Genomic DNA, 22,884 nt, shown 5'->3' with positions numbered 1-22,884 from the left:
GTTTGCCCCCATCAAGCATAAACACTGGAGAGGAGTGTGCATACCTACCAGTGTTATCACAGCATAAGGAAGGATTTGGCAACGGGAGCGAAGATGCAGGTGTTTATCTTACCCTCCCTGCAGTGCTGGAGTGGCTGTGGGGGAAATCTCTCCTTCTCCTGAAGTTCCGACTGGCCATCTGCCTGCAGCTGACCTCACAGGAGGAACCTGCGGCCTGGCATTCCACGTGGGCATCTGTGCACTCAGGTTTGTGTGGAAAGCAAGGGGTAGTGGTGTTCTCACACTGTGGAGAAGCAGCCAGTGCTCTTTTTCTACACCAGCTTTCATCCTCAAGTTAGTCCCTGGACTTTACCTGTTCACCCAACTATTTTTTTTTTGAGATGGGATCTTGCTCTGTCACCCAGGTGGGAGTGCAGTAGTGTAGTCTCGGCTCACTGCAACCTCCACTACCAAGTTCAAGCGATTCTCCTGCTTCAGCCTTTCGAGTAGCTGGGATTACAGGGATGTGCCACCACACCCAGCTAATTTTTGTAGAGTTGGGCGTGACCATGTTGGCCAGGCTCGTCTCAAACTCCTGACTTCAAGTGATCCACCTGCCTCAGTCTTCCAAAGTACTAGGATTACAGGCGTGAGCCATGATGCCCAGACCTAATTTTTGAGTAGCTTTTTTTAAGTAATTGTAGTTTTGAGAATCTCATAGATTAACATGTTTACAACAATCTCTTTGTCTTGTCTTCTAAATCAGCCTCTTCTATTCCAGTTCAGGAATGGTTAGCCACACCAGAAATCTGGGAGTCACCTGATGTTCCTACTCGCCTCTCCCTCCACCTCCAGCTCGTCACCCAGCCTCACAGGGTCTGTCTCCTCAGTGCCTCTCCTCTGTTCCGACCTCTCTGTATCCCCCACCGCTGTTGTGGTTGAGAGGGTTGTCAGCCCTGACTTTGAGAACCATCTGTTAATGATTTTCCTGCTGCTCTTGTCATCCCATCCTCCCTCTGCAGAGTCGTCTTTGTAAAATACAGCAGGTCACTTTATTCACTGCCTTGAAACACTTGACGGACTCCCTTTTGTCATGAGATGAAAGTCCAAGTCCTAGACCTGGCCAGCCATGGTCTCCAGGGTGTGGCTGATTGTGCAGCTGGGTGCGCTCTCCCCGTCCACGGCTGGATCTTTTTGTCTATTTTTGAGATGGAATTTCACTCTTGTTGCCCAGGCTAGAGTGCAATGGCACTGTCTCTGCTTACTGCAACTTCCACCTCCTGTGTTCAAATGATTCTCCTGCCTCAGCCTCCTAAGTAGGTGGAATTACAGGCGCCCGCCAGAATGCTCAGCTAATTTTTTGTATTTTTAGTAGACACGGGGTTTCACCATGTTGGCCAGACTGGTCTTGCACTTCTGACTTTAGGGGATCCACCCATCTTGGCCTCCCAAAGTGCTGGGATTACACGTGTGAGCCACCGCACCTGGCCCACAGCTGGATCTCACCTCACACCCTGCTCCCTAGTCACACTGAGATGTTTCCTGCTCCCATATTTTGCTCACCAAAGTGCCTCCTGGCGGCCGTTCCATGTGCTTATGGAAAGTCCCGAATTGAGGATCACATGAACCCCCACCCCCTCAAGAGCCCTCCTGTCTTTCATTTTATTTACTTATTTATTGAGACAGAGTTTTGCTCTTGTTGCTAACAGTGGAGTGCATTGGCGGGATCTTGGCTCACTGCTGCCTGTGCCTCCTGATTCAAGCAGTTCTGCCTTAGCCTCCCAAGTAGCTGCGACTACAGGTATGCGCCACCATGCCCTGCTAATTTTGTATTTTTAGTAGAGATGGGGTTTCACCATGTTGGTCATTGGTCAGGCTGGCCTCAAACTCCTAACCTCAGGTGATCCACCCACCTCAGCCTCCCAAAGTGCCAGGATCACAGGCATGAGCCCCTTCTGTCTTTTAAAAGCTCAGCCCCAGACCACCATCCCGCAGTGGAGCCTTTCCTTCTCCAATAAAATGGCCCCTTTTGGGGTCCCCACGTGCCTGTTTCTGTCTTGGTTTGGTTCTCTGCCCTGCTGGTTCTGTAAATCCCTCTGAGAAGGACTCGACTTCCCAGACTCCAACACCTCACATGGTGCTTGGCGGTTAACAGATGATTAAATGAATGGAGAAAAGTGGGAGGCAAAATCTTAAAAATGTCTTTTAAGCCTGTAATCCCAGCACTTTGGGAAGCTGAGGTGTGCGCATCATGAGGTCAAGAGATCGAGACCATCCTGGTCAACATGGTGAAACCCCGTCTCTACTAAAAATACAAAAAATTAGCTGGGCATGGTGGCGCGTGCCTGTAAGCCCAGCTACTCGGGAGGCTGAGGCAGGAGAATTGCCTGAACCCAGGTGGCTGAGGTTTCAGTGAGCCGAGATCGCGCCATTGCACTCCAGCCTGGGTAACAAGAGCGAAACTCCGTCTCAAAAAAAAAAAAAATACAAAAATTAGCCGGGCGTGTTGACATTGCGCCTGTGGTCCCAGCTACTCGGGAGGCTGAGGCGGAAGAATTGCTTGAACCCCAGGAGGCGGAGGTTGCAGTGAGCCGAGATTGCGCCACTGCACCCCAGCCTGGCGACAGAGCAAGACTCCATCTCAAAAAAAAAAAAAAAATGTATTTTGAGATTTAAGGATTTTAAATGTTTGAAAATTTGTAAATGGTTGTTTGCCAACTTTACAACATGACTATGTTGTTCGCCGGCCAGTAGGTGGTGCTGTGGCGCATGATTTGAGCCTCTGGGATTCATACAGCTGCTCAAGTGGAGAACGCCTTGCCCAGACGCATTAGCACCAAGTAAAGCTACACATCTCCCTCCCCAGGGTGATCACCCAGCGTGGCCTCCATGGCATAGGGGGACTAAGATGAGGCTCCTTTAGTACAGCCTGGAGGAGTGATGTGTGCTTACCCTCCAGCAGCTCGTTCTCATGAAAGTCTCCACAATTAGGGACCTTCAGATGCTTAGATCTGGGGTATCAGCTGACTCAAGCACCTCAGAATCCCAGATTGTTGTGGTAGGTTAAGGGCATTTGGGGTTTAGGTTTACTGGCCTGGGCCTGAATGCCAGCCTTTCCTCTTCCTTGGTGTATGATCTTGGGAGGTTACCCGTCCTAGGCCTCCGTTTACTTGTTTGTAGAATTGACAGTGATGACTACTTTATAGGGCTGTTATGAAACTCAACTATAAAATACTTGACCAAGACTGGTCAAGACATGGTGGCTCAGTCCTGTAGTCCCAGCACTTTGGGAGGCTAAGGCGGGCAAATCACCTAAGGTCAGGAGTTCAAGATCAGCCTGACCAACATGGTGAAACCTGGTCTCTACTAAAAATACGAAAATTAGCTGGGCGTGGTGGCACACACCTTTAATCCCAGCTACTCAGGAGGCCGAGGCAGGAAAATTGCTTGGACCTGGGAGGCAGAGGTTGCAGTGAGCCTAGATAGGGTTACTGCACTCCAGCCTGGGTGACAGAGTGAGACACTGTCTCAGAAAAAAGAAAATAAAAATGTACCTAATTTCCTCCTCAGCCCAGCTGGTCCCACTCTGCTGCTGTGCTCTACGCATTTCATCTCAATTGGGTGACATACTTGAATATAGCAATTATGAGAACAGCAACCTCAGAAGAATACCTGGCATCCAGACCATCCCAGCCCATTTCCACAAGGTACCAACTTCTGTAAGCCTTAAAGAGCGAAGTCATCCAGACTGGGCACAGTGGCTCACGCCTATAATTCTAGCACTTTGGGAATCCAAGGCGGACAGATCACTTGAGGTGAGGAGTTCAATACCAGCCTGGCCAACATGGTGAAACCCCATCTCTACTAAAAATACAAAAATAGCCAAGTGTGGCGGTGCACATCTATCATCCTAGCTACATGGGAGGCTGAAGCAGGAGAATCACTTGAACCCAGGAGGTGGAGTTTGCAGTGAGCCAAGATTGCACCACTGCACTCCAGCCTGGTCAACAGAGTGAGACTCTGTCTCAAAAAAAGAAAAAAAAAAAGAGCTAAGCCATCCAGATCCCTTGATATAGATACAGGGGAGCTTGGGCCATCTCATCACAGCAGAACTTCAGCTTTTGGCACATTCTTTTCCTTACTACCAGCTTTTGAAACTGAAGTGTAGGAGAGTCTTGGTATGGGAGAGTCTGAGTGACAGCAAGTCCTGCAGGACTTAGGCACTGACAAAACACAGTCCCCATGCACAACAGTAGTCCCAGAACCAGAGAAAGGGACAGAGAAACATTTTAAGAAGTGGCAGCTGACCAGCAGTTCAGGGTTGCAGTGCACTATGATTGCACCTATGAATAGCCACTGCACTCCAGCCTGGGCAACATAGTGCGAGCCTATCTAAAAAAAGGAAAGAAAATGGCTGGGCGTGGTGGCTCAAGACTGTAATCCCAGCGCTTTGGGAGGCCAAGGCAGGAGGATCGCTTGAGCCCAGGAGTTTCTGAGACCTGCCTAGACAACATGGCAAGATCCCATCTCTACAAAAAATTAGTTAGGCATGGTGGTGTGTGCCCATAGTCCCAACTACCTGGGAGGCTGAGGTGGGAGGATCACCTGAACCCAGGATCTGTGAGCATGCTACTGCACTCCAGCCTGAGTGACAGAGTGAGCCCCTGGCTGAAAGGAAAAAAATAAGTAGCTGGGTGTGGTAGCACATGCCTGTAGTCCTCACTGCTCAGGAGGCTGAGGCATGAGGATGGCTTGAGTCCAAAGGTTGAGGCTATTCTGAGCAATTATGGCACCACTGCACTTCAGCCTGGGTGACAAACTGAGACCCTCAAAACTAAAATGGCCATAAATTTTAATTTTTTTCCGTATTGTTCATTCTGTTCCCTTGATCTATATGTCTATCCTTTTTCCATATCTTATAGATGTGATTACTAGAAGTTTCATAGCAAGTTTGGAAACCAGGGAGTATACATTCTCCAATTTTATTTTTTTTTTGGACGTGTTTTGGTTATTCTAACTCCTTTGCTTTTCCATGAAAATTTTAAGATCCAATTCTCAATTTTTTTTGAGATAGGTCTTCCTATATTGCCCAGGCTGGTCTCAAACTCCTAGGCTCAAGGAATCCTCCTGCCTCAGCCTCTCAAATAGCTGGGATTACAGGCTCATGCCACAACACCTGCACCCTCAATCGCTTTAAGATAAACAAAACAACAAACATTCTTTGGAAGTTTGATAGGCATTGCATTGAATTAATAGACAAATTTGGGGAGAATTACCATCTATCTTAACAATATTGAGTCTTCCCCTGGCCAGTGTGGTGAAATCCGGCTCTACTAAAACTACAAAAATTAGCTGGGCATGGTGGTGCATGCCTGTAATCTCAGCTATGTGGGAGGCTGAGGCAGGAGAATCACTTGAACCCAGGAGGCAGAGGTTGCAGTAGGCAGAGATTGCGCCACTAGACTCCAGCCTGGATTACAGAGTGAGACTCAGCCTCAAAAAACAAACAAAAAAACCTGTTGAGTCTTCCAATCCATGAATGTGAAATGTCTCTGCATTTTAATTTCTCTTAGCAATGTTGTTTTATAGTTTTATGTGTATCAATTTTTTTTTTTTTTTTTGAGACAGAGCGTTGCTCTGTTGCCTAGTCTGGAGTGCAGTGGTGCAATCTTGGCTCACTGTAACCTCTGCCTCTCAAGTTCAAGCAATTCTCCTGCCTCGGCCTCTCCAGTAGAGTAGCTGGGATTACAGTTGTCCACCACTACCACGCCTGGCTAATTCTTTGTATTTTTAGTAGAGATAGGGTTTCACTATGTTGGCCAGGCTGATCTCGAACTGCTGACCTTAAGCAATCCCTCTGCCTCGGTCTCTCAAAGTACTGTGATTACAGATGTTAGCCACAGTTCCCGGCCATGTGTGAAACTCTTTTCTCAGTTTCATTTTCATATTCTTTATTGCCAGTTTATACAAATGCAGTGGATTTTGGTATGTTAATTTTGTTTTCTGGGACCTTTATTCTAGTCGGGGTTTTTTTTTTTTTTTTTTAACATTCCTTCAGGTCTTCTATAGGAGAATTATGTCATCTGCAAATGAAGATCGTTTTACTTCTTTCTTTTCAGTAGGGATGCCTTTAGTGATTTTTCTTACCTTATTGCACAAATTGCACATTCAACAATGTTTCATGGGACTGGGAAGAAAAGACACCCTTGTCTTGTTTCTGATCTTAGGGAGAAAGTCTTTAGTCTCACTGTTAAGTATGATGTTAGCTTTACGTTTTTCTTTCTAAGATGGAGTTTAGGCTGGCGCGGTGGCTCAAGCCTGTAATCCCAGCACTTTGGGAGGCCAAGGCAGGTGGATCACGAGGTCAAGAGATCGAGACCATCCTGGTCAACATGGTGAAACCCCGTCTCTACTAAAAATACAAAAAAATTAGCTGGGCATGGTGGCGCGTGCCTGTAATCCCAGCTACTCAGGAGGCTGAGGCAGGAGAATTGCCTGAACCCAGGAGGCGGAGGTTTCGGTGAGCCGAGATTGCGCCATTGCACTCCAGCCTGGGTAACAAGAGTGAAACTCAGTCTCAGAAAAAAAAAAAAAAAAGATGAAGTTTAGCTATTGTTGCCCAGGCTGGAGTGGAGTGGTGCGATCTCAGCTCACCGCCTCCTCTGTCTCCCGGGTTCAAGTGATTCTCCTGCCTCAGCCTCGCGAGTAGCTGAGTTTACAGGCATGCGCCACCACACCCAGCTAATTTTGTATTTTTAGTAAAGATAGGGTTTCTGCATGTTGGTCAGTCTGGTCTCAAACTCTCAACCTCAGGTGATCTGCACACCTCGGCCTCCCAAATGCTGGGATTATTGGCGTTAACCATGGTGCCGGGCAGCTATATGTTTTTCATAAGGGCTATATTCATTTGCTAGGGCTGCCATACAAAATACCACACACTGGGTGGCTTAAACAACAGAAATGTATTTTCTCAGAGTTCTGGAAGCTTACAGGCCAAGATCAAGGTGTTGGGGGTGGGGAGGTTGGTTTCCTCTGAGGACCTCTCTTCTTGGCTTGTTTACAGCTGCTTTCTCGCTGTGTCTTCATAGGATCTTCTCTCTGTGTGTCTCTTTGTATAAGGAGACTAGTCATATTGAATCGGGACCCACCCCAATGACCTCATTTAACTTTAATTACCTCTTTGAAGACCCTGTCTCTAAATCCAGAGACACAGAGGTATTGGAGTTAGGACTTCAGCATATTAATTTGGAGCTCGGTGTGGTGCCCCATGCCTATAATCCCAGCAGATGGCTTCAGCTCTAAGAGCAGCCTGGGCAACATGGTGAAACTCCCCTCTCTACGAAAAATGTAAAAATTAGCTGGACGTGATGGTGCACACCCATAGTCCAGCTACTCAGGAGGCTGAGGTAGGAGGATGGCTTGAGCCTGGGATGTGGAGGTCAAAGGCCTGGAAGCACAGGTTGCAGTGAACCTAGATTAACAGAGCCAGACTTTGTCTCAAGAAAAATTAAAAAATTAAATAGACTTATAATTTTTTTTCTTTTGAGACAGAGTCTCATTCTGTTGAATGAGACTCGAGGCTGGAGTGCTGTGGAGCAATCTCAGCTCACTGCAACTTCTGTCTCCTGGGCTCAAGTGACTCTCATGCCTCAGCCTCCCAAGTAGCTGGCATTACAGGCAGGTGCCATGATATCCACTTAACTTTTGTATCTTGAGTAGAGACAGGATTTCGACACATTGGCCAGGGCTGGTCTCAAACTTCTGACCTCTGGTGATCTGCCCACCTCAGCCTCCCAAAGTCCTGGGATTACAGGCGTGAGCCACTGCACCTGGCCCTAATTTTTTTTTTTCTTGATACAGAATCTTGCTCTGTCACCCAGGCTGGAATGTAGTGGCACGATCACAGCTCACTGCAGCCTCGACCTCCCAGACTCAGGCTGTCCTCCCACCTCAGCCTCCCAGGTAGGTGGGACTGTGGACATATGCTACCACGCCCAGCTAATTTCCTGTATTTTTTTTAGAGACGGGGTTTCACTATGCTGCCCAGGCTGGTCTCAAACTCCTGAGCTCAAGCAGTCCTCCCACCTTGGCCTCCCAAAGTGCTGGGATTATAGGTCTGAGCTCCCATGCCTGGCCTGGATGCCTGGACATGCAATTTTTAGAAGAATATGTGGCCATGACTCTCCTAGAGTTGAATGTATTTTATTTTTCGGAGACCATCAACAAGATTTCATGGCTTTAAAGAAAGGAGCTGCTTCAGGAAGAGAGAAAATGGCTTGAACAGTATAGCCTTCAAATGCAGACTGAGAAAAGAGGTACCAGCTCTGCATGAGCTGGACCGGGGTGGAATAGATAGAGGCACAGATGATAAAGAAAATACAGCAAAACGTGAACCCTACAACCTGGGTGGTAGATGTAAACCCTGCACTAGCCTCACCTGGGAAAAGTTGCCTTGCAAGAATGAGGCTGCCCATTCTCCACCCACCCCAGCCAATGAGCAGACACCAGTAAAAAGTCTAGACCCAGCCAGGTACGGTGGCTCCTGCCTGTAATCCCAGCACTTTGGGAGGCTGAGGCAGCGGGATCACAAGGTGAGGAGATAAAGACCATCCTGGCTAACACAGTGAAACACTGTCTCTACTAAAAATATATATATATATATATATATATATATATATATATATATATATGCAAAAATTAGCCAGACGTGGTGGCACACACCTGTAGCCCAAGCTACTCGGTAGACTGAGGCAGGAAAATCGCTTGAACCTGGGAGGCGGAGGTTGCAGTGTGCCAAGATCTCACGGCTGCACTCCAGCCTGGGTGACAGAGTGAGACTCTGTCTCAAAAAAAACAAAATGTCTAGACCCAGTAGGAAATACCATGGAAACCAAGTTGCAATGCCCGGGTTACAGGCCCAGCAGAGGGGCTGTCCCAGCTCTTCACCATTGGATACCGAGTCTCAGGGGTGGGAGTGTCATTCTCAGGGCCACACAGTGTGTTGGTTCCAGACTGTGCCTTCCAGTGTCTTGTTAATCTTTTATCCACTCAGCTTCTCTTCTGGTTCATGAATCCAGCTCTCTTAGGGCTTTTTTTTTTTTTTTTTTTTTTTTTTGCAGGGACAGAGTCTCCCTCTCTCGCCCAGGCTGGAATGCAGTGTTGCCATTTTGGCTCACTGCAATCTCCACCTCCCAGATTCAAGCAGTTCTCCTGCCTCAGCCTCCTGAGTAGCTGGGACTACAGGCACCCGCCACCACACCCAGCTAATTTTTTGTATTTTTAATAGAGACAGGGTTTCACCATGTTGGCCAGGCTGGTCTCGAACTCCTGACCTCAAGTAATCCTCCCGCCTTCGCCTCCCAGAGTGCTGAGATTATAGGCCTGAGCCACCATGCCTGGCCTGGGACTCTTCTTGGACTGAGCCAGGGCCATGGGACCCTTCAAAAGTTGCTCCACTCTAATCCCCAAAATATATTTCCTCCCACCTGTCCCAAGCACCTGGCCATATTTGCCATGGACACCCAAGAGCAGGAAGTGGTCTTTTATTACCCAGCACAGCAGAGCTGTGGAAAGTGAACTGGGAAAGATCCGGATGTGAATTAAAGCTCTGGGAATGGAAGGCAGAAACCTTGGATTAGTGGGGATGTTCCATGCACTTGCTGAGTGACCTTGGACAAGCACCTTAGACACACTGAGCTCACTTCCTTATCCACATGATGGGCGTCCCATCTGCTACTGCAGCGGGTTCTTGTGGCAATAACTTGAATTCACATATGCAAACAGGCTTTGTGGGCTCTATAAACACAGGTGGCTTGGCCAGGTGTGGTGGCTCACACCTGTAATCCCAGCACTTTGGGAGGCTAAGGTGGGAAGATCACTTGAGCCCAGGAGTTGGAGACCAGCCTGGACAACACAACAAAACCCTGTTTCTACAAAAAAAAAAAAAATTAGCCAGGTGTTCTGGTGCACACCTGATCATGGCTGCTTGGGAGACTGAGGTGGGAGCATCTCTTGAGCCCAAGGGTCAAGGCTGCAATGAGCTGAGTTTATAACACTCCAGCCTGGGTGACAGAGTGAAACTCTTTTTAAAAAAAACAGCAAACACCAAAAACCAGGTAGCTGTTATTAAGCATTGCTAGGGCCCGCATGTGGTGACCCTGAGGATGCTGGGTTCTGTCTAGAAAGAAGAAACTCCTGAACCCCTAGGTACTGTGGGAGACATGTAGGTCCAGGTCGCTTCATGGCCTGTGTGCCTGGGCTCGTGACCATCCTTGGCACCCATGACGATATCCACATTCCACTGATGTTTCGCTAGGAAAGCCAAGCCCACCTGCATCTCAGCAGAGCTTCCACGGAGTTGGAACCCCGCTCTGAGAGTGTACGGGCTTGAGGGTCAGGGGTCTCACAAACTCCAGAAGGAGGATGTAGTTGGTTTGCAAGGCTGTCTGTCCTTTGGCATGGTTGAATAACCTTTGATCTGCCCCAAGAGGAACATGGCATCAGGCCATGGCCTGCAGGACAGCCGTGTATTTTCTGAGAAATGTGGCCCAAGGTGCAGATCCACTCCACTGCACTCTGGTGGGGTCATGCCGGCCACAGCCGGGCCACAGAACATCATGGCAATGGGCTGCCCTCCTGCTCCGCCCCCTGTTTGTCTAGAGGCAGACTGGATCCCAGCAGGACCAGAGTTAGCCAAGGGCACCACGTGCTCTCGTCCCCGCCTGCCCTGCCTCCTCCTGCCTCACTCCCTCCTGGCCCTTCACGTGAGTGACAGTGGTGGGCACTGGGGCTGGGCCCAGCCCCCGACGCTGCCCAGACAGACATTCCGAAGGCACCCTTTCCCTCCCAGAGGTGCAGCCCCAGCCCACACCTCACCCCCCGCCCAAGCCCACAGCTTGCACCTCTCTGGTGTGCAGTTACCTCTTGCCTATGTTTAATTCATGGCTCGGGGGTTGGGCCAAGCTTCCCAAGAAAGTAAAGAACTCCCCTGGGGTCTTGTCCAGTTCCTGCTCACCAGAAGGACCAGAGCCGAGGTCCTAGCCTCCTCCCAGAGCCTGGGGCTGGGGAGTGGAAGCCATCAGTGGGCTCGGAGGGCACCATCCCAGCCAGGACACGGCCATCGGTCACTAATCTGCAGCCCTGGAATGTCCAAGGGCCAATCAGTGGGGTCTCGGGGGGCTCCCCAAGGGCGCTAATAATCCTGCCATGATTAGCAGGGGCCTCAGGGTCAGTGCACACTGCTCTTCCTGCTGTCGGGGGTGGGCTGGCCAGGCAAGGCCAGGCCAGGCAGGCATCCCCCAGAGCTGTCACTTTTCATGCCAGTGCCAAGGGGAGGCTGTTTGGACACACTGATTACTCACTCACCAGCCCCCCTCTTTTGTCCACCAGCCCAGCCTGACTCCTGGAGATTGTGAATAGCTTCATCCAGCCTGAGAAAGAAGCCAGGAGGCTAAGCCAGGCTGTGCTCAAAGCGCCTGACAGGCCCAAAAGACCCATGCTGCATCCGGAGCCCTCCCCTGGCCACAGCCTCCTGCCTGTGCTCCTGGCCCTCCTGGTCACCACCTGGGCTGAGGTGTGGCCACCCCAGCTGCAGGAGCAGGCTCTGCTGCCCGGAGGTAAGGATCACCTAGTGAGGAAGAGGCAGAGGCACCAGCGAGAGCTCTGTGGAGCGGGTGCTGGGAGACTTCTGGAAACCCGGTCCCAGGCTTGAGCCCAGGCTGTGCTGGTGGTTTGATGTCGGAGCCCTGGGACAGTCCTGGGTGGTAAGGGGTGGATGCTGGACTGGGGAGGAAGGAGGAGGAAGGGGGCCAGGGCTGGGGTCAAGGGAGAACAGCCGAGGGAGGCTGTGGCGGGAGCCTGGAGAAAACCAGTGGCCCAGAGGAGCCCAGACAGGGGCCTGCTGGGAGCCAGGGCTGCCCCTTACACCCAGCTCCCCACTCCATTCCATCCCGCCACCCTGGCCCACACCTGCTGTTACCTGGTCTCTCTGTCAGCCTCCCTCCATCGCTATGCTCCTGTGTCCCATACCCACCACACTCCTCTCCCATCTTGTTTTCCAAGGGCGGGGATGCGTGCTTTTTTAGCAAAGCATTGGGTCCAGGTCCCCGCCATCCTCGGGCAGCCTGACCATCCCTCCCCACCCCAGCCCTGAATAGGAAGGAGAGTTTCTTGCTCCTCTCCCTGCACAACCGTCTACGCAGCCGGGTCCAGCCCCCTGCAGCTGACATGCGGAGGCTGGTGAGTACCCGACCCAGCTGGGCTCAGTTAGGGGGGTGGCCGGAGGCATGGTCCCCAGAGGGCAGATCAGGAGGCCATGCTTGTCCAGGAGCCCTTCTACCTGACCAGGGTGGGCAGGCACAGCCGGGCTCCTTACCCCCCTGGAGGACCGAGGCCCTGGTTGCTGGGGGTCTCTGCAGCTTCTTAATACCCCACCCTTAGTTCAGGAGGTCGGGCCCCACAGCTCCCTTGCCTGAAGGGCAGGACCTTGGGCCTTCCTGGGCATCTTGTTGCCACGGAGACCAGGATCCACAGGAGGAGCCAGATCCCCTCCTCCAGGGAAGGCGAACTTCATAAGGAGCCCCGAAGGCCAGGGAGGGAGAAGGTCCTGCTGGGCTGGGGAGGGGCTTCTGTGCAGCAGGGACCCAGTGCCGCCTGAGTTAGTCTGGGCCACTAGGACGGGCCTTGCCCATGTTCTCTGCCCCTTCACTTGTCCACATTTTCAGCAAGAGCCGGGGATCGGAGGTATAATGTTCACCAGCATGGCTGGGGCTTCAGGGTTGGGGCTGTCATCTGGGGGCTCAGAAATGCTGCCCCCCCGCCATTGTCTGGGACCTAGCAGCCCCAGCCCCTGTAAGCAGGCTAGGGAGCCATGGAGGGCGGTGGGGGTGGGAGGGTTCCCCATGGCTGCTTCCCATGAACTTCTCCGAGGCTGGCAGCCACGGTGGTGACCTTGAGCACTCCACAGTCAGTTTCCCAGGAGGTGGGGGTGGAGTGGCTAAGTGGGGGAGTCGATTCTCCCCCTTTTCCCTGCCCTGAGCAACTCTGCCCCTCCTCAGCCTCAGACCTAGGAGCCAGGGCTGCTCCCAGCTGTGACTTCCAGGGTGGGTGCTCCTGCCTAGGAGCCCAGGCTGCAGCAGTCGCTGGCTGGCAGTTGGCACCATTTCCAGGGCCATTTTGTCAAAGTCCTAGAAAACTTCATTTCCATAAAGGTACAAGTAGAGCCCCATGGCTCAGCCTCCCTCGTGGTCTGGCCTCGAGTACCTCTCCAGGCCTTTAGGACTCTGGGGAACCCCTTTGTACACAGTGGAGACTGAAGGTCTTTTGGAGGTGTGGGGCTGCTGAGGGATCCCAGGGAGCCTCCAGCCCCTGGCCCACGCCTTTGTCAGAGGTAAAATCCCGATGGCCATTAGTGCAGGGCCAGTTGGCGGTGGTGCAGCCCGAGGGGCTCCTCCCTCCCTGCATCCACTCAGTGCTTAAGAGTCCCATCCTGCAGGCACCTCTCTGCTCCATTTACAGACGAGCTGTAGGAGTCTGGGGAGGTTAGGGGACTGCGGCAGGTCACCCAGGGGTGGCAATTGCCAGGTCCCTTGTTTAAGAAGAGGGATGGGGCTGGGCGAGGTGGCTCGTGCCTGTTGTTCCCAGCACGTTGGGAGGCTGAAACAAGCAGATCACCTGAGGTCAGGAGTTCAAGACCAGCCTGGTCAACATGATAAAACCCTATCTCTACTAAAAATATTTAAAAAAAGCTGGGCATGGCAATGCATGCCTGTAATCCCAGATACTCAGGAGGCTAAGGCAGGAAAATCAGTTGAACCCAGGAGGTGGAGGTTGCAGTGAGCTGAGATCACATCATTGTACTCCAGGCTGGGCGACAGAGTGAGACTCCGTCAAAAAAAACCCAAAAAACAAAAATCGGATGTGGTGTCACGTGCCTATAATCCCAGATACTTGGGAAACTGAGGCAGGAGAATCACTTGAACCTGGGAGGTGGAGGTTGCAATGAGCTGAGATCACTCTACTATACTCCAGCCTGGGCAACAGAGAGAGACTTCATCTCAAAAAAAGATAAAGACGACGGAGGGGGCAGGGGGCAGCTGTGTGTGGTGAGAGCAGGTGAGGCTGGCTCCTGGGGGACAGGAGACCAGGGCAGAGAGGTGTAGCTGGAGGACGTTTTTCTTTTTCTTTTTTGAGATGGAGTCTTGTTCTGTTGCCCAGGCTGGAGTGCAGTGGCACCATCTTGGCTCACTGCAACCTCCACCTCCCAGGTTCAAGCAGTTCTCCTGCCTCAGCCTCCCGAGTAACTGGGATTACAGGAATGTGCTACCACATCTGGCTAATTTTTGTATTTTTAATAGGGACGGGTTTTCACCATGTTGGCCAGGATGGTCTCGATCTCTTGACCTTGTGATCCACTCGCCTCGGCCTCCCAAAGTGCTGGGATTATAGGTGTGAGCCACCGTGCCTGGCCGGCTGCAGGACTTTTTGCATCACAGGAGGGCAGCATGGCCCGGTGGGAGCAGTGGAGCCTTACTGACAATGGCCAGGCCCAAACACAGAGCCAGTCTGTAGGGTGTGGGCACTGCTCACATGAGGAGATGGGAGAAAGACAACAGGAGCCATCTCACTGCCTGGGCAGGGCCGAAAGGTGCCCAGGACAGGACTCAGGAGACGGAGGCTCAGTCCTGAGAGGAGCTGGGCTCCTGGTCAGGTATCACAAGCGTCAGTGCTTCCTCTAGCAGGACTCCTCATCCAGTGCTCTCTTTGCCTCATGACCTGGCCCCCAGTGGATGCTCAGAGACCTCAGGGGAGTTGAATCTTTGAGGCCTGGCCAAGTGGTCAAAGGCCTCCGACAGATGTCTCTGTTTGTGCCCCCCAGGACTGGAGTGACAGCCTGGCCCGACTGGCTCAAGCCAGGGCATCCCTCTGTGGCACCTCAGCCCCGAGCCTGGCATCTGCCCCATGGCACACCCCACAAGTGGGCTGGAATGTGCAGCTGCTGCCCGAGGGCTCGGTGTCCTTTGTTGAAGTGGTCAGCCTGTGGTTCGCAGAGGGGCAGCAGTACAGCCACGCAGCAGGGGAGTGTGCCCACAATGCCACCTGCACCCACTACACACAGGTGAGTGTGTCTCAGCGGGGGCCAGTGTGCCAGCTCCCAGATACAGGCTCCCGCCGGGCCATCTCAGAAGAGCATAGTTTGTCCTAAATGTTGGGATTCCTTTTCCTCTAATTTGTTTACTTTTCCTTTTTTTTTTTTTTTGAGACAATCTTGCTCTGTTGCCCAGGCTGGAGTGCAGTGGGAAGATCTCAGCTCACTGCAACCTCTGCCTCCCGGGTTCAAGTGATTCTTATGCTTCAGTCTCCTGAGTCACTGGGACTACAGGTGTGTGCCACCATGCCTGGCTAATTTTTTTGTAGTTTTAGTAGAGATGGGGTTTCACCACGTTGGCCAGGCTGGTCTTGAACTCCTGGTCTTAAGTGATCTGCCTGCCTCGGCCTCCCACAGTGCTGGGATTACAGGTGTGAGCTAACGCACCTGGCCTCTATTATCGTTTCTAGTTTTCTTGATATGAATGTTTAGATCATTAATTTTAAATGTTTTTTTTCCTACTATATACATTTAAAGCCATAAATTTCCCTTTAAGCGATTTTGGCTGCATCGCATAAGTTTTAATATTGTTTTCATTGTGATTTAGGGATGTTTTCTATTTCCAGTCATGATGTTTTATTTGTTTTGAGACAGGGTCTAGCTCTGTCGCCAAGGATGGAGTGCAATAGTGCGATCTCAGCTCACTGTAGCCTCACCTTCATGGGCTCAGGTGATCCTCCCACCTCAGGTTCAGAGTAGCTGGGACTATAGGTGTATGCCACCATGCCTGGCTAATTTTGTGTGTGTGTGTGTGTGTATGTTGTTGTTGCTGTTTTCAGATGGAGTCTCATTCTGTCGCCAGGCTGGTGGAGGGCAGTGTTACAATCTCAGCTCACTGTAACCTCCACCTCCCAGGTTCAAGTGATTCTCTGCCTCAGCCTCCTGAGTAGCTGGGAGTACAGGCACAAGCCACCATGCCCAGCTAATTTTTGTATTATTAGTAGAGACAGAGTTTCACCTTGTTGGTCAGGGTGGTCTTGATCTCTTGATTAGTGATCTGCCTGCCTCAGCCTTCCAAAGTGCTGGGATTACAGGTGTGAGCCACTGTGCCAGGGCAGGTAACGTGCCTGGCCAATTAATTTTTTTTGTTTTTTTTAAGAGACAGGGTTTTGCCATGTTGGCCAGGCTGATCTTGAACTTCTGAACTCACATGATCTGTCCAACTTAGCCTCCCAAAGTGCTGGGATTACAGGTGTGAACCACCACAACTGGCCATGATGTTTAGTTTTGGAAGTGTATCTTTAAGTTTCTAAACTATGGTCTCTTCTTTACTTATGTCTACATTATTAACTTTAAATTTCATTGCATTTAATTCATAGAATATGGTCTGCAGGATATGTTGATTCTTTGGTATTTGTTGAAACTTGCTTAGGGGTCTAATGAGTATTCCTTTCTTTGTGGTTTGCAAAAGTCCCATGCATTCCTAAAAATGATGCATATTCTTTAAGTGTTAGATGTATGTATATGATCTCATGTTCACATATCCCCGCTACAAGCCAGTCTTGTACATGCCATTTTTAGTTGCTACTGGAGAGTTTTTTTCACTCTTCCTGTATATTGACCATTTGTGCTATTTAGAAGTTGTCACGGATTCTAAGACTTTAAACTGGTTTGCAGACCTGTATCCATTAGCTTTTGCTGCGTGATATACTACCCCAAAATTTAGCAGCTTATGATTCTGCAGGTCAACCTCTTGGGTTGGGCTCAGGAGGGAGGTTTTCCGGACTTGGCTAGGTCCACTCATGCACCCGCAATCAATTAGGGAGCCGGCTGGGAGCTGGCTGTGCAAAAAGGCCTCTAATGGTTCATCTCTGCCCCATGAGGCCTTTCAACCTGCAGCAGGCTATACTGAGCTTGTTCCTGTGGTTGGCTGAGCATGGTTCTATGAGAATGAGTGGAAATTGCAAGGTCTCTAAAGGCCTACGTTCAAAATCGGCTCAGGATCACTTCTGCTGCATTCTGGTGGCCAACACCAGTCGCAGGACCAGCTAGATTCAAGAAGTAGGGAAAGAGACACCTCTCCTTGCTGCAAAACCTGCAGTCACATTTAAAAGGGTAGGCTAGAGCAAGAAGTGAAGGGTTGTAGTCGTCATGCAGTTACAAGGCCCTTGAGGTCCCAGTCTTTTTTTGGCTACTCCCCTCCACTCATCAGCAGTCTCCCCTGCCTTCAGATACCTGCTAGTCCTTCCTTCTCCATCCCCCTCTCAACTAAGAAAGCCTTTCTGAACTATTCCCACCCATGCTTCTAGCCCTGCCCAGGACAGCTGCTGGTCCTGAGCCCCTGAGGAGGTGAGGGAGCCTTCTGTCTGCCTGGATGATGACAAAAGCTGTGTACCCCTCCCCAGGGGTAGTCAATGATAGGGTTTCTGAGCTCCTGTGTCTCCTGTAGCTCGTGTGGGCCACCTCGAGCCAGCTGGGCTGTGGGCAGCACCTGTGCTCTGCAGGCCAAGCAGTGATGGAAGCCTTTGTTTGTGCCTACTCTCCTGGGTAAGCCCTGCTATTCCCTGATGGGCTGTCTGGGAGGTGAGGAGGGATGCTTTCACCCAGGGTGAGATGCTTACCCACCCACCTGATACCTTGCTCTGCACACTTGCTGGGAGAGGGGAGGAGAGGAAAGGCAGAGGGTGCTAAAGATTCTGGCCACGTAGAAGGTGCTGATCTGCGGATGCCTCTTCCTGGATGCTGGTCCCGGTATCAGGGAGTTTGCCCAGGATTCTTTTGGAGATCATCTCTTCTCTCCCAGGGAATCACCCTATCTCACCCAGCTCGCTGACTTTCTGGCTGGGCCATAGGAGCTGAAGGAGCAAGAGGGTCAGGCAGCAGGGCCTGCCACTGCCTTGCCCAAGGCCAGGCCCTCCCACACCCTGTGGTGCTTGCTCATCCTCACAGAGGGAACTGGGAGGTCAACGGCAAGACAATAGTCCCATATAAGAAGGGCGCCTGGTGTTCGCTCTGCACGGCCAGCGTCTCGGGCTGCTTCAAAGCCTGGGACCACGCAGGGGGCCTCTGTGGTGAGTGCTTGAGGGCCCGGTCTGGTGACCCTGGGTGGGTGACAGCATCCTAGCTGGTTGTCCCAGAAGCCCTGGCCCTTAGCACCCAGGGAGGCTCCTGCTGGGAGGAAACCTTCTTGCAGTCCCCTCCTCCTCTGACCAGAGGTCCCCAGGAACCCATGTCGTATGAGCTGCTGGAACCACGGACGTCTTAACATCAGCACCTGCCACTGCCACTGTCCCCCTGGCTACACGGGCAGATACTGCCAAGGTGAGGAGGGCACTGGAGCCTGGGTGTGCCCAGCCCTGCTCTCACTCTGGGTCCTCGGGCTGCCACACTTCCTGAGAGTCTCAAGGGTGTAGAGGTGCTGACCATGCAATCACTGAGTCTGCCCACTGCATATATTCATTCAACAAGCCTTCACTGAGCACTAGCTGTTTGCCAGACCCGGAGCTGTGCAGGAGATTCACAGTGAAATCAGGTTCAGATGCTTAGACTGAGGAGGAGGACAGAATTAGGATCCAGAAGTGGATTCTTGTGCCACTGCCCTCCACCCTAACCCACTCTGTGACCATGGGCAGGTCACCTCCCAAACCCCAATTTGTGTCACTCTACAATGGGGATCAAACTAAAGATACCAGGGATGACAGCAATCAGAAGCCTTGCTGGGTTCTGCCTCTGGGAGGGTTATTCTTGCTGTGGCTGCCATTCCCTGAAGTTCGAGGCCTGTGGAGGGCAGTGTGGGGTCTGGGAGGCTGGGGGCTGAGCCTCTGCCCCCTGTCCTGCCCTGGCAGTGCGGTGCAGCCTGCAGTGTGTGCACGGCCGGTTCCGGGAGGAGAAGTGCTTGTGCGTCTGTGACATCGGCTACACGGGAGCCCAGTGTGCCAGTGAGTCCTGCCCCAGGGCCCCCGAAAAGCTAGCCCCTCCCAAGACCCCCTTTAATGTGGCATCAGCTCCCAGGAGCCCCATTGTGTGCCTCTGTTTCCAACTCACTCAGTGACAACACATTGGGAGGTTGAAACTAGCCACAGCGTGGATATTTACAGCAAAGAAATTGGCAAATGCTATAAACCATGTACTTTTTTTTTCTTTTGAGAGAGAGAGCTCAGTGTTCCACATTTACCAGCACATTCCTGACTCTCACCACCCACTCTTTTGGAGCAGGTGGCCAAAAGAAGGGGCACTCTGAGCTTAGCTTCCCAGCAGGGCAGGAAAGGGCAGGGATTCTGAAGTTCACACACAAACTCAGGCTCCATACCCCAGCCAAGGTGCATTTCCCCTTCCACACCTGTGACCTGAGGATCGACGGAGACTGCTTCATGGTGTCTTCAGAGGCAGACACCTATTACAGAGCCAGGATGAAATGCCAGGTGATGGTCACCCTACCTTCCCAGGGACCCCCTGAGGGCCTCAAGTGAGGGTCTTAATGGAGGGACCCTGGAGTGAGAGATGGTCCTTTCAACATCTCTGACCTCACCCTCATCATCAGCACAAATAGGGGCCATGGACTCTGAGGCTCATAGAAGCCAGGAGGTCACTTATTGACCTGAGGGGCCAAGGTCAAGGCCAACCTCCATCTAAGGGAGTTCCAGCCACTGGTTGCCTTGCAGGAATGCAAGGTCAGGGTGGTCACAGCTCGGGGTTGCTGAAAAAAACCGGCAACCCAGACTTCCACTGGCAATCCTCAAAACCACAATTAATTATTGGGGTTGGCAATCAACCTGGATATATTTAAGACACTGTGCAGGTGAAACAGAACCTCCTCAGGGGCCAGACCCTGCTTGACCTGTGGGCTGCCAGATGGGTCCGTGTGCACAGGAAGAAGAGAAGCAGCAGCGCCAGGGAGCAGAAGGGACCCTGCTCTTGGAAGGGGGGCTGTGCATCCTGGGGGTGATGGCAGCCTGGCCAGCACCCACACATGGCATCGGCGGCATGGGCAGGGGTGGCAGGAAGGGGCAGCTTGGGTTCTGGGAGCCCAGCCTATGTGATTCGGGTGGGGATTGCAGAGAAAAGGTGGGGTGCTGGCCCAGATCAAGAGCCAGAAAGTGCAGGACATCCTCGCCTTCTACCTGGGCCGCCTGGAGACCATCATCAACGTGACCAATAGCGACTTCGAGACCAGGAACTTCTGGATCGGTGAGTGCCCAGGTGACGGGGGTGCTGCAAATAAGGGGTCACGATGCCCCACCCTGCTGCAGGAACCTGGGGCCATGGCAGCTGTCAGCAGATGGTGAGGGGCAAGGGCATGGTGATGGCCTGGAGCCCAGAGAGGGGTTGGCTGCTCACCTTCATTCCCAGGGAGGCCCCAGGTGGGGAGCATATGGGGGCTGGCAGTGCTGGGAAGAGGGGCTAGAGAGGCAACTGGCAGCAGACTCCAGGCTCTGAGTGGACTGAGGGACCTCAGGTCATGGGCCAACCTCAACTACCCTGGCCCAGGGCTCACCTACAAGACTGCCAAGGACTCCTTCCACTGGGCCACAGGGGAGCACCAGGCCTTCACCAGTTTTGCCTTTGGGCAGCCTGACAACCAGGGGTAAGTGTGGGGTGCCTGCCTCCCCTGGGCCCCCTTCTCACTTGGGCTGCGTGGTGGGGCCCCTGGCGACACTGAAGAGCCCCCCATCCCGCTGCCTGGCTGGGCCCTCTGAGGGTCTGGGCCTTCCCTGGTGCCTGACTAGGTGCCAGAGAGACCTGGGCACAGCTGATGTCGGCTGGCGCTGGGGTGAGGGAGATGTAAGCCAGAAGGCAGGTCATGTGGGAGAGAGGGACCCAGGAAGTCTCCATCCGTCTGTCCCCAGTGTCCCCTGGCTGTGACTCCATCCCTCCAACTGTCACCTACTCACCCCTCCCTCAATGTCCCCACCCTCTGCCTGCATCAGTTACAATGACACCAGCATTCCTTAGCTGTCACCCCCCTGCACTCATTCACAACACAACCCCACACCTGCTGACCCTCCAGCCATGTGGTACCAAGAACCCTCTGCTCATGGGACCCTGCCCTGCTCTCAAAGCCCAGGAATGCCCAGGGCTGGGTTGGAGGTGGTCTGGCTGCAAAGCCACCAAGGGCTCCAGCGATTTCAGCCAGCCCTCCTTGCTGGCAGCCAGCCTGTGCCCCTGGTCTGTCGTCTGGAGGAAGTCCGGGCCTTGTTGGAGGAAGTCTGGGCCTTCTTGGGGAAGTCCAGGCTCAGGGGATCCTCCAGCCTCAGCCTCCCAAGTAGCTGGAACCACAACTCCGCACCACCACGCCCTGCTAATTTTTGTGGTTTTTGTAGAGACGGGGTTGCACCATGTTGCCCAGGCTGGTCTCCGACTCCTGGGCTCAGGCAATCTGCCCGCCTGGGTCTCCCAAAGTGCTGGGGTTACCGTGTGCACACCCCCCGCCCCTGCGCCAGCCCAGTCCTTCCTGCTCCCATGGCTTCCCAGGACTTTGCCTGTCTAAGCAGGTGCATGTGGTTGTCCTGCGTCCTGGCTCAGTGAGGACCAGGTACACCTCTCACGTGGGGCTGTCTATTCAAGTCCCCACGTCCCCATCGGCTGGTGTGGCTGTGTGCTGCCATGGGGTAGGCGGAGCTGTTACTCCAGAAAAGGCTTCTCTGAGAAGTGGTTTGGGGAGCAGGGATAGGGGATCAGGGAGGGCCTTTCTCCCAGCAGCCCCATCTGCACGTGGGGTCACCGTGGCCTCTGAGATGCGGGGGGCCTGATGGGTGGAGGGCTGAGGCCTCTCCTGGACCCTGGACTACAGTCCTCCCTCCTGAGCACCGCTCCCTTGCCTGCAGGTTTGGCAACTGCGTGGAGCTGCAGGCGTCAGCTGCCTTCAACTGGAACGACCAGCGCTGCAAAACCCGAAACCGTTACATCTGCCAGTTCGGTGAGGGTCTTCCTGAGGCTCCCCTTCTCTGATCCCTGTCCCTGGGGGTATTGCTGGCCTGATCCAGCCTGCAAGGGTATCTAGGTGGCAGGTTCCAAGTGGCTCTGGGCACACAGGACCATGGGAGATGGCCTGCTCAGGGCCTTGTACCTGTGGCCTCCTGAGCCCAGAGGGGCAAAGAAGGGCTCAGTACCACGCAGCAAGGCCATGCAGGCAGGACTAGAGCTGCAGCTCTGCAAGGGATTCCTCCAAGGACCCTCTCCCCCTGTCATGAAAGCTGCTGCCTGGGAACCTCTTGGTTCCTGGGAGCCCTGTGAACTACGGTGGAGGCAGAGGTGAAACCTGGCACAGTACCAGCTCCCTGCAGCCCCTGCTAGGAAGCTCTGGAGCACCACGGGGACCACAGCCATGGGCACTTCCAGACCGAGTGCTGCAGGCCCCCATCTTGGGACTCACTGGGCTGCCACTGAGCCCGCTCTCTTCTGCTTCTTTCTAGCTCAGGAGCACATCTCCCGGTGGGGCTTAGAACCCTGAGGCCTGGCTGCATGGCTCCCTCGCCTACCCTGGGTGCACTGGCTCTGCTTATTTGTCTGCCCACCTGTCTGGAACAAGGGCCAGGCTAAGGCCACATGCCTCAGGTCCAAAGAGGTCTCAGACCTTGCACAGTGCCGGAAGTTGGGCAGAGAGAGGCAGGGAGGCCAGTGAGGGACAGGGAGTGAAGGTTAGAAGCTGGTGCCCTTCGCTGCTTTTGATCGGGAAGATGGGCTTCAATGAGGCACCGAAGCAGAAGTCCTGGCCAGTGGTCCAAAGAGACTGCTTTCTTCCACCTGGCACAGACCCTCTGGGGCAGTGGAGCTTCCCTGTGGCATGAACCCCACAGGGCATTAAACTAAGTTATGAATCA

The 22,884-nt window shown here is 52.9% G+C and overlaps 2 protein-coding genes across 2 annotated transcripts in view; both read left to right on the top strand.

Annotated features, from left to right (window-relative positions):
* The window catches only part of LOC144580535 (uncharacterized), a 14,002-nt gene extending 2,593 nt beyond the window's left edge, over positions 1 to 11,409 (top strand). Inside the window, exons 2-7 of the mRNA XM_078357739.1 lie at positions 17 to 246; positions 761 to 855; positions 3,550 to 3,686; positions 7,840 to 7,941; positions 10,639 to 10,742; positions 11,368 to 11,409. Coding sequence (XP_078213865.1) covers positions 17 to 246; positions 761 to 855; positions 3,550 to 3,686; positions 7,840 to 7,941; positions 10,639 to 10,742; positions 11,368 to 11,393 — 694 coding nt within the window. The 3' untranslated portion in view covers positions 11,394 to 11,409. The remainder of the gene's footprint in view (positions 1 to 16; positions 247 to 760; positions 856 to 3,549; positions 3,687 to 7,839; positions 7,942 to 10,638; positions 10,743 to 11,367) is intronic.
* On the top strand, positions 11,392 to 22,884 carry LOC100385790 (C-type lectin domain family 18 member A). Its single transcript, XM_035281838.3, has 12 exons — positions 11,392 to 11,594; positions 12,125 to 12,216; positions 14,855 to 15,094; positions 17,514 to 17,611; positions 18,014 to 18,135; positions 18,278 to 18,385; positions 18,910 to 19,002; positions 19,379 to 19,485; positions 20,122 to 20,251; positions 20,552 to 20,648; positions 21,889 to 21,980; positions 22,477 to 22,884. The coding sequence occupies exons 1-12, from the start codon at positions 11,474 to 11,476 to the stop codon at positions 22,512 to 22,514; spliced, it is 1,338 nt and encodes a 445-aa protein (XP_035137729.1). The 5' UTR covers positions 11,392 to 11,473; the 3' UTR covers positions 22,515 to 22,884.

This window comes from Callithrix jacchus, chromosome 20 (genome assembly GCF_049354715.1).
Source record: "Callithrix jacchus isolate 240 chromosome 20, calJac240_pri, whole genome shotgun sequence".
Taxonomy (NCBI): domain Eukaryota; kingdom Metazoa; phylum Chordata; class Mammalia; order Primates; family Cebidae; genus Callithrix; species Callithrix jacchus.
The sequence above is the reverse complement of the archived record's forward strand: the minus strand, read 5'-3'. Positions and strand labels throughout refer to the sequence as shown.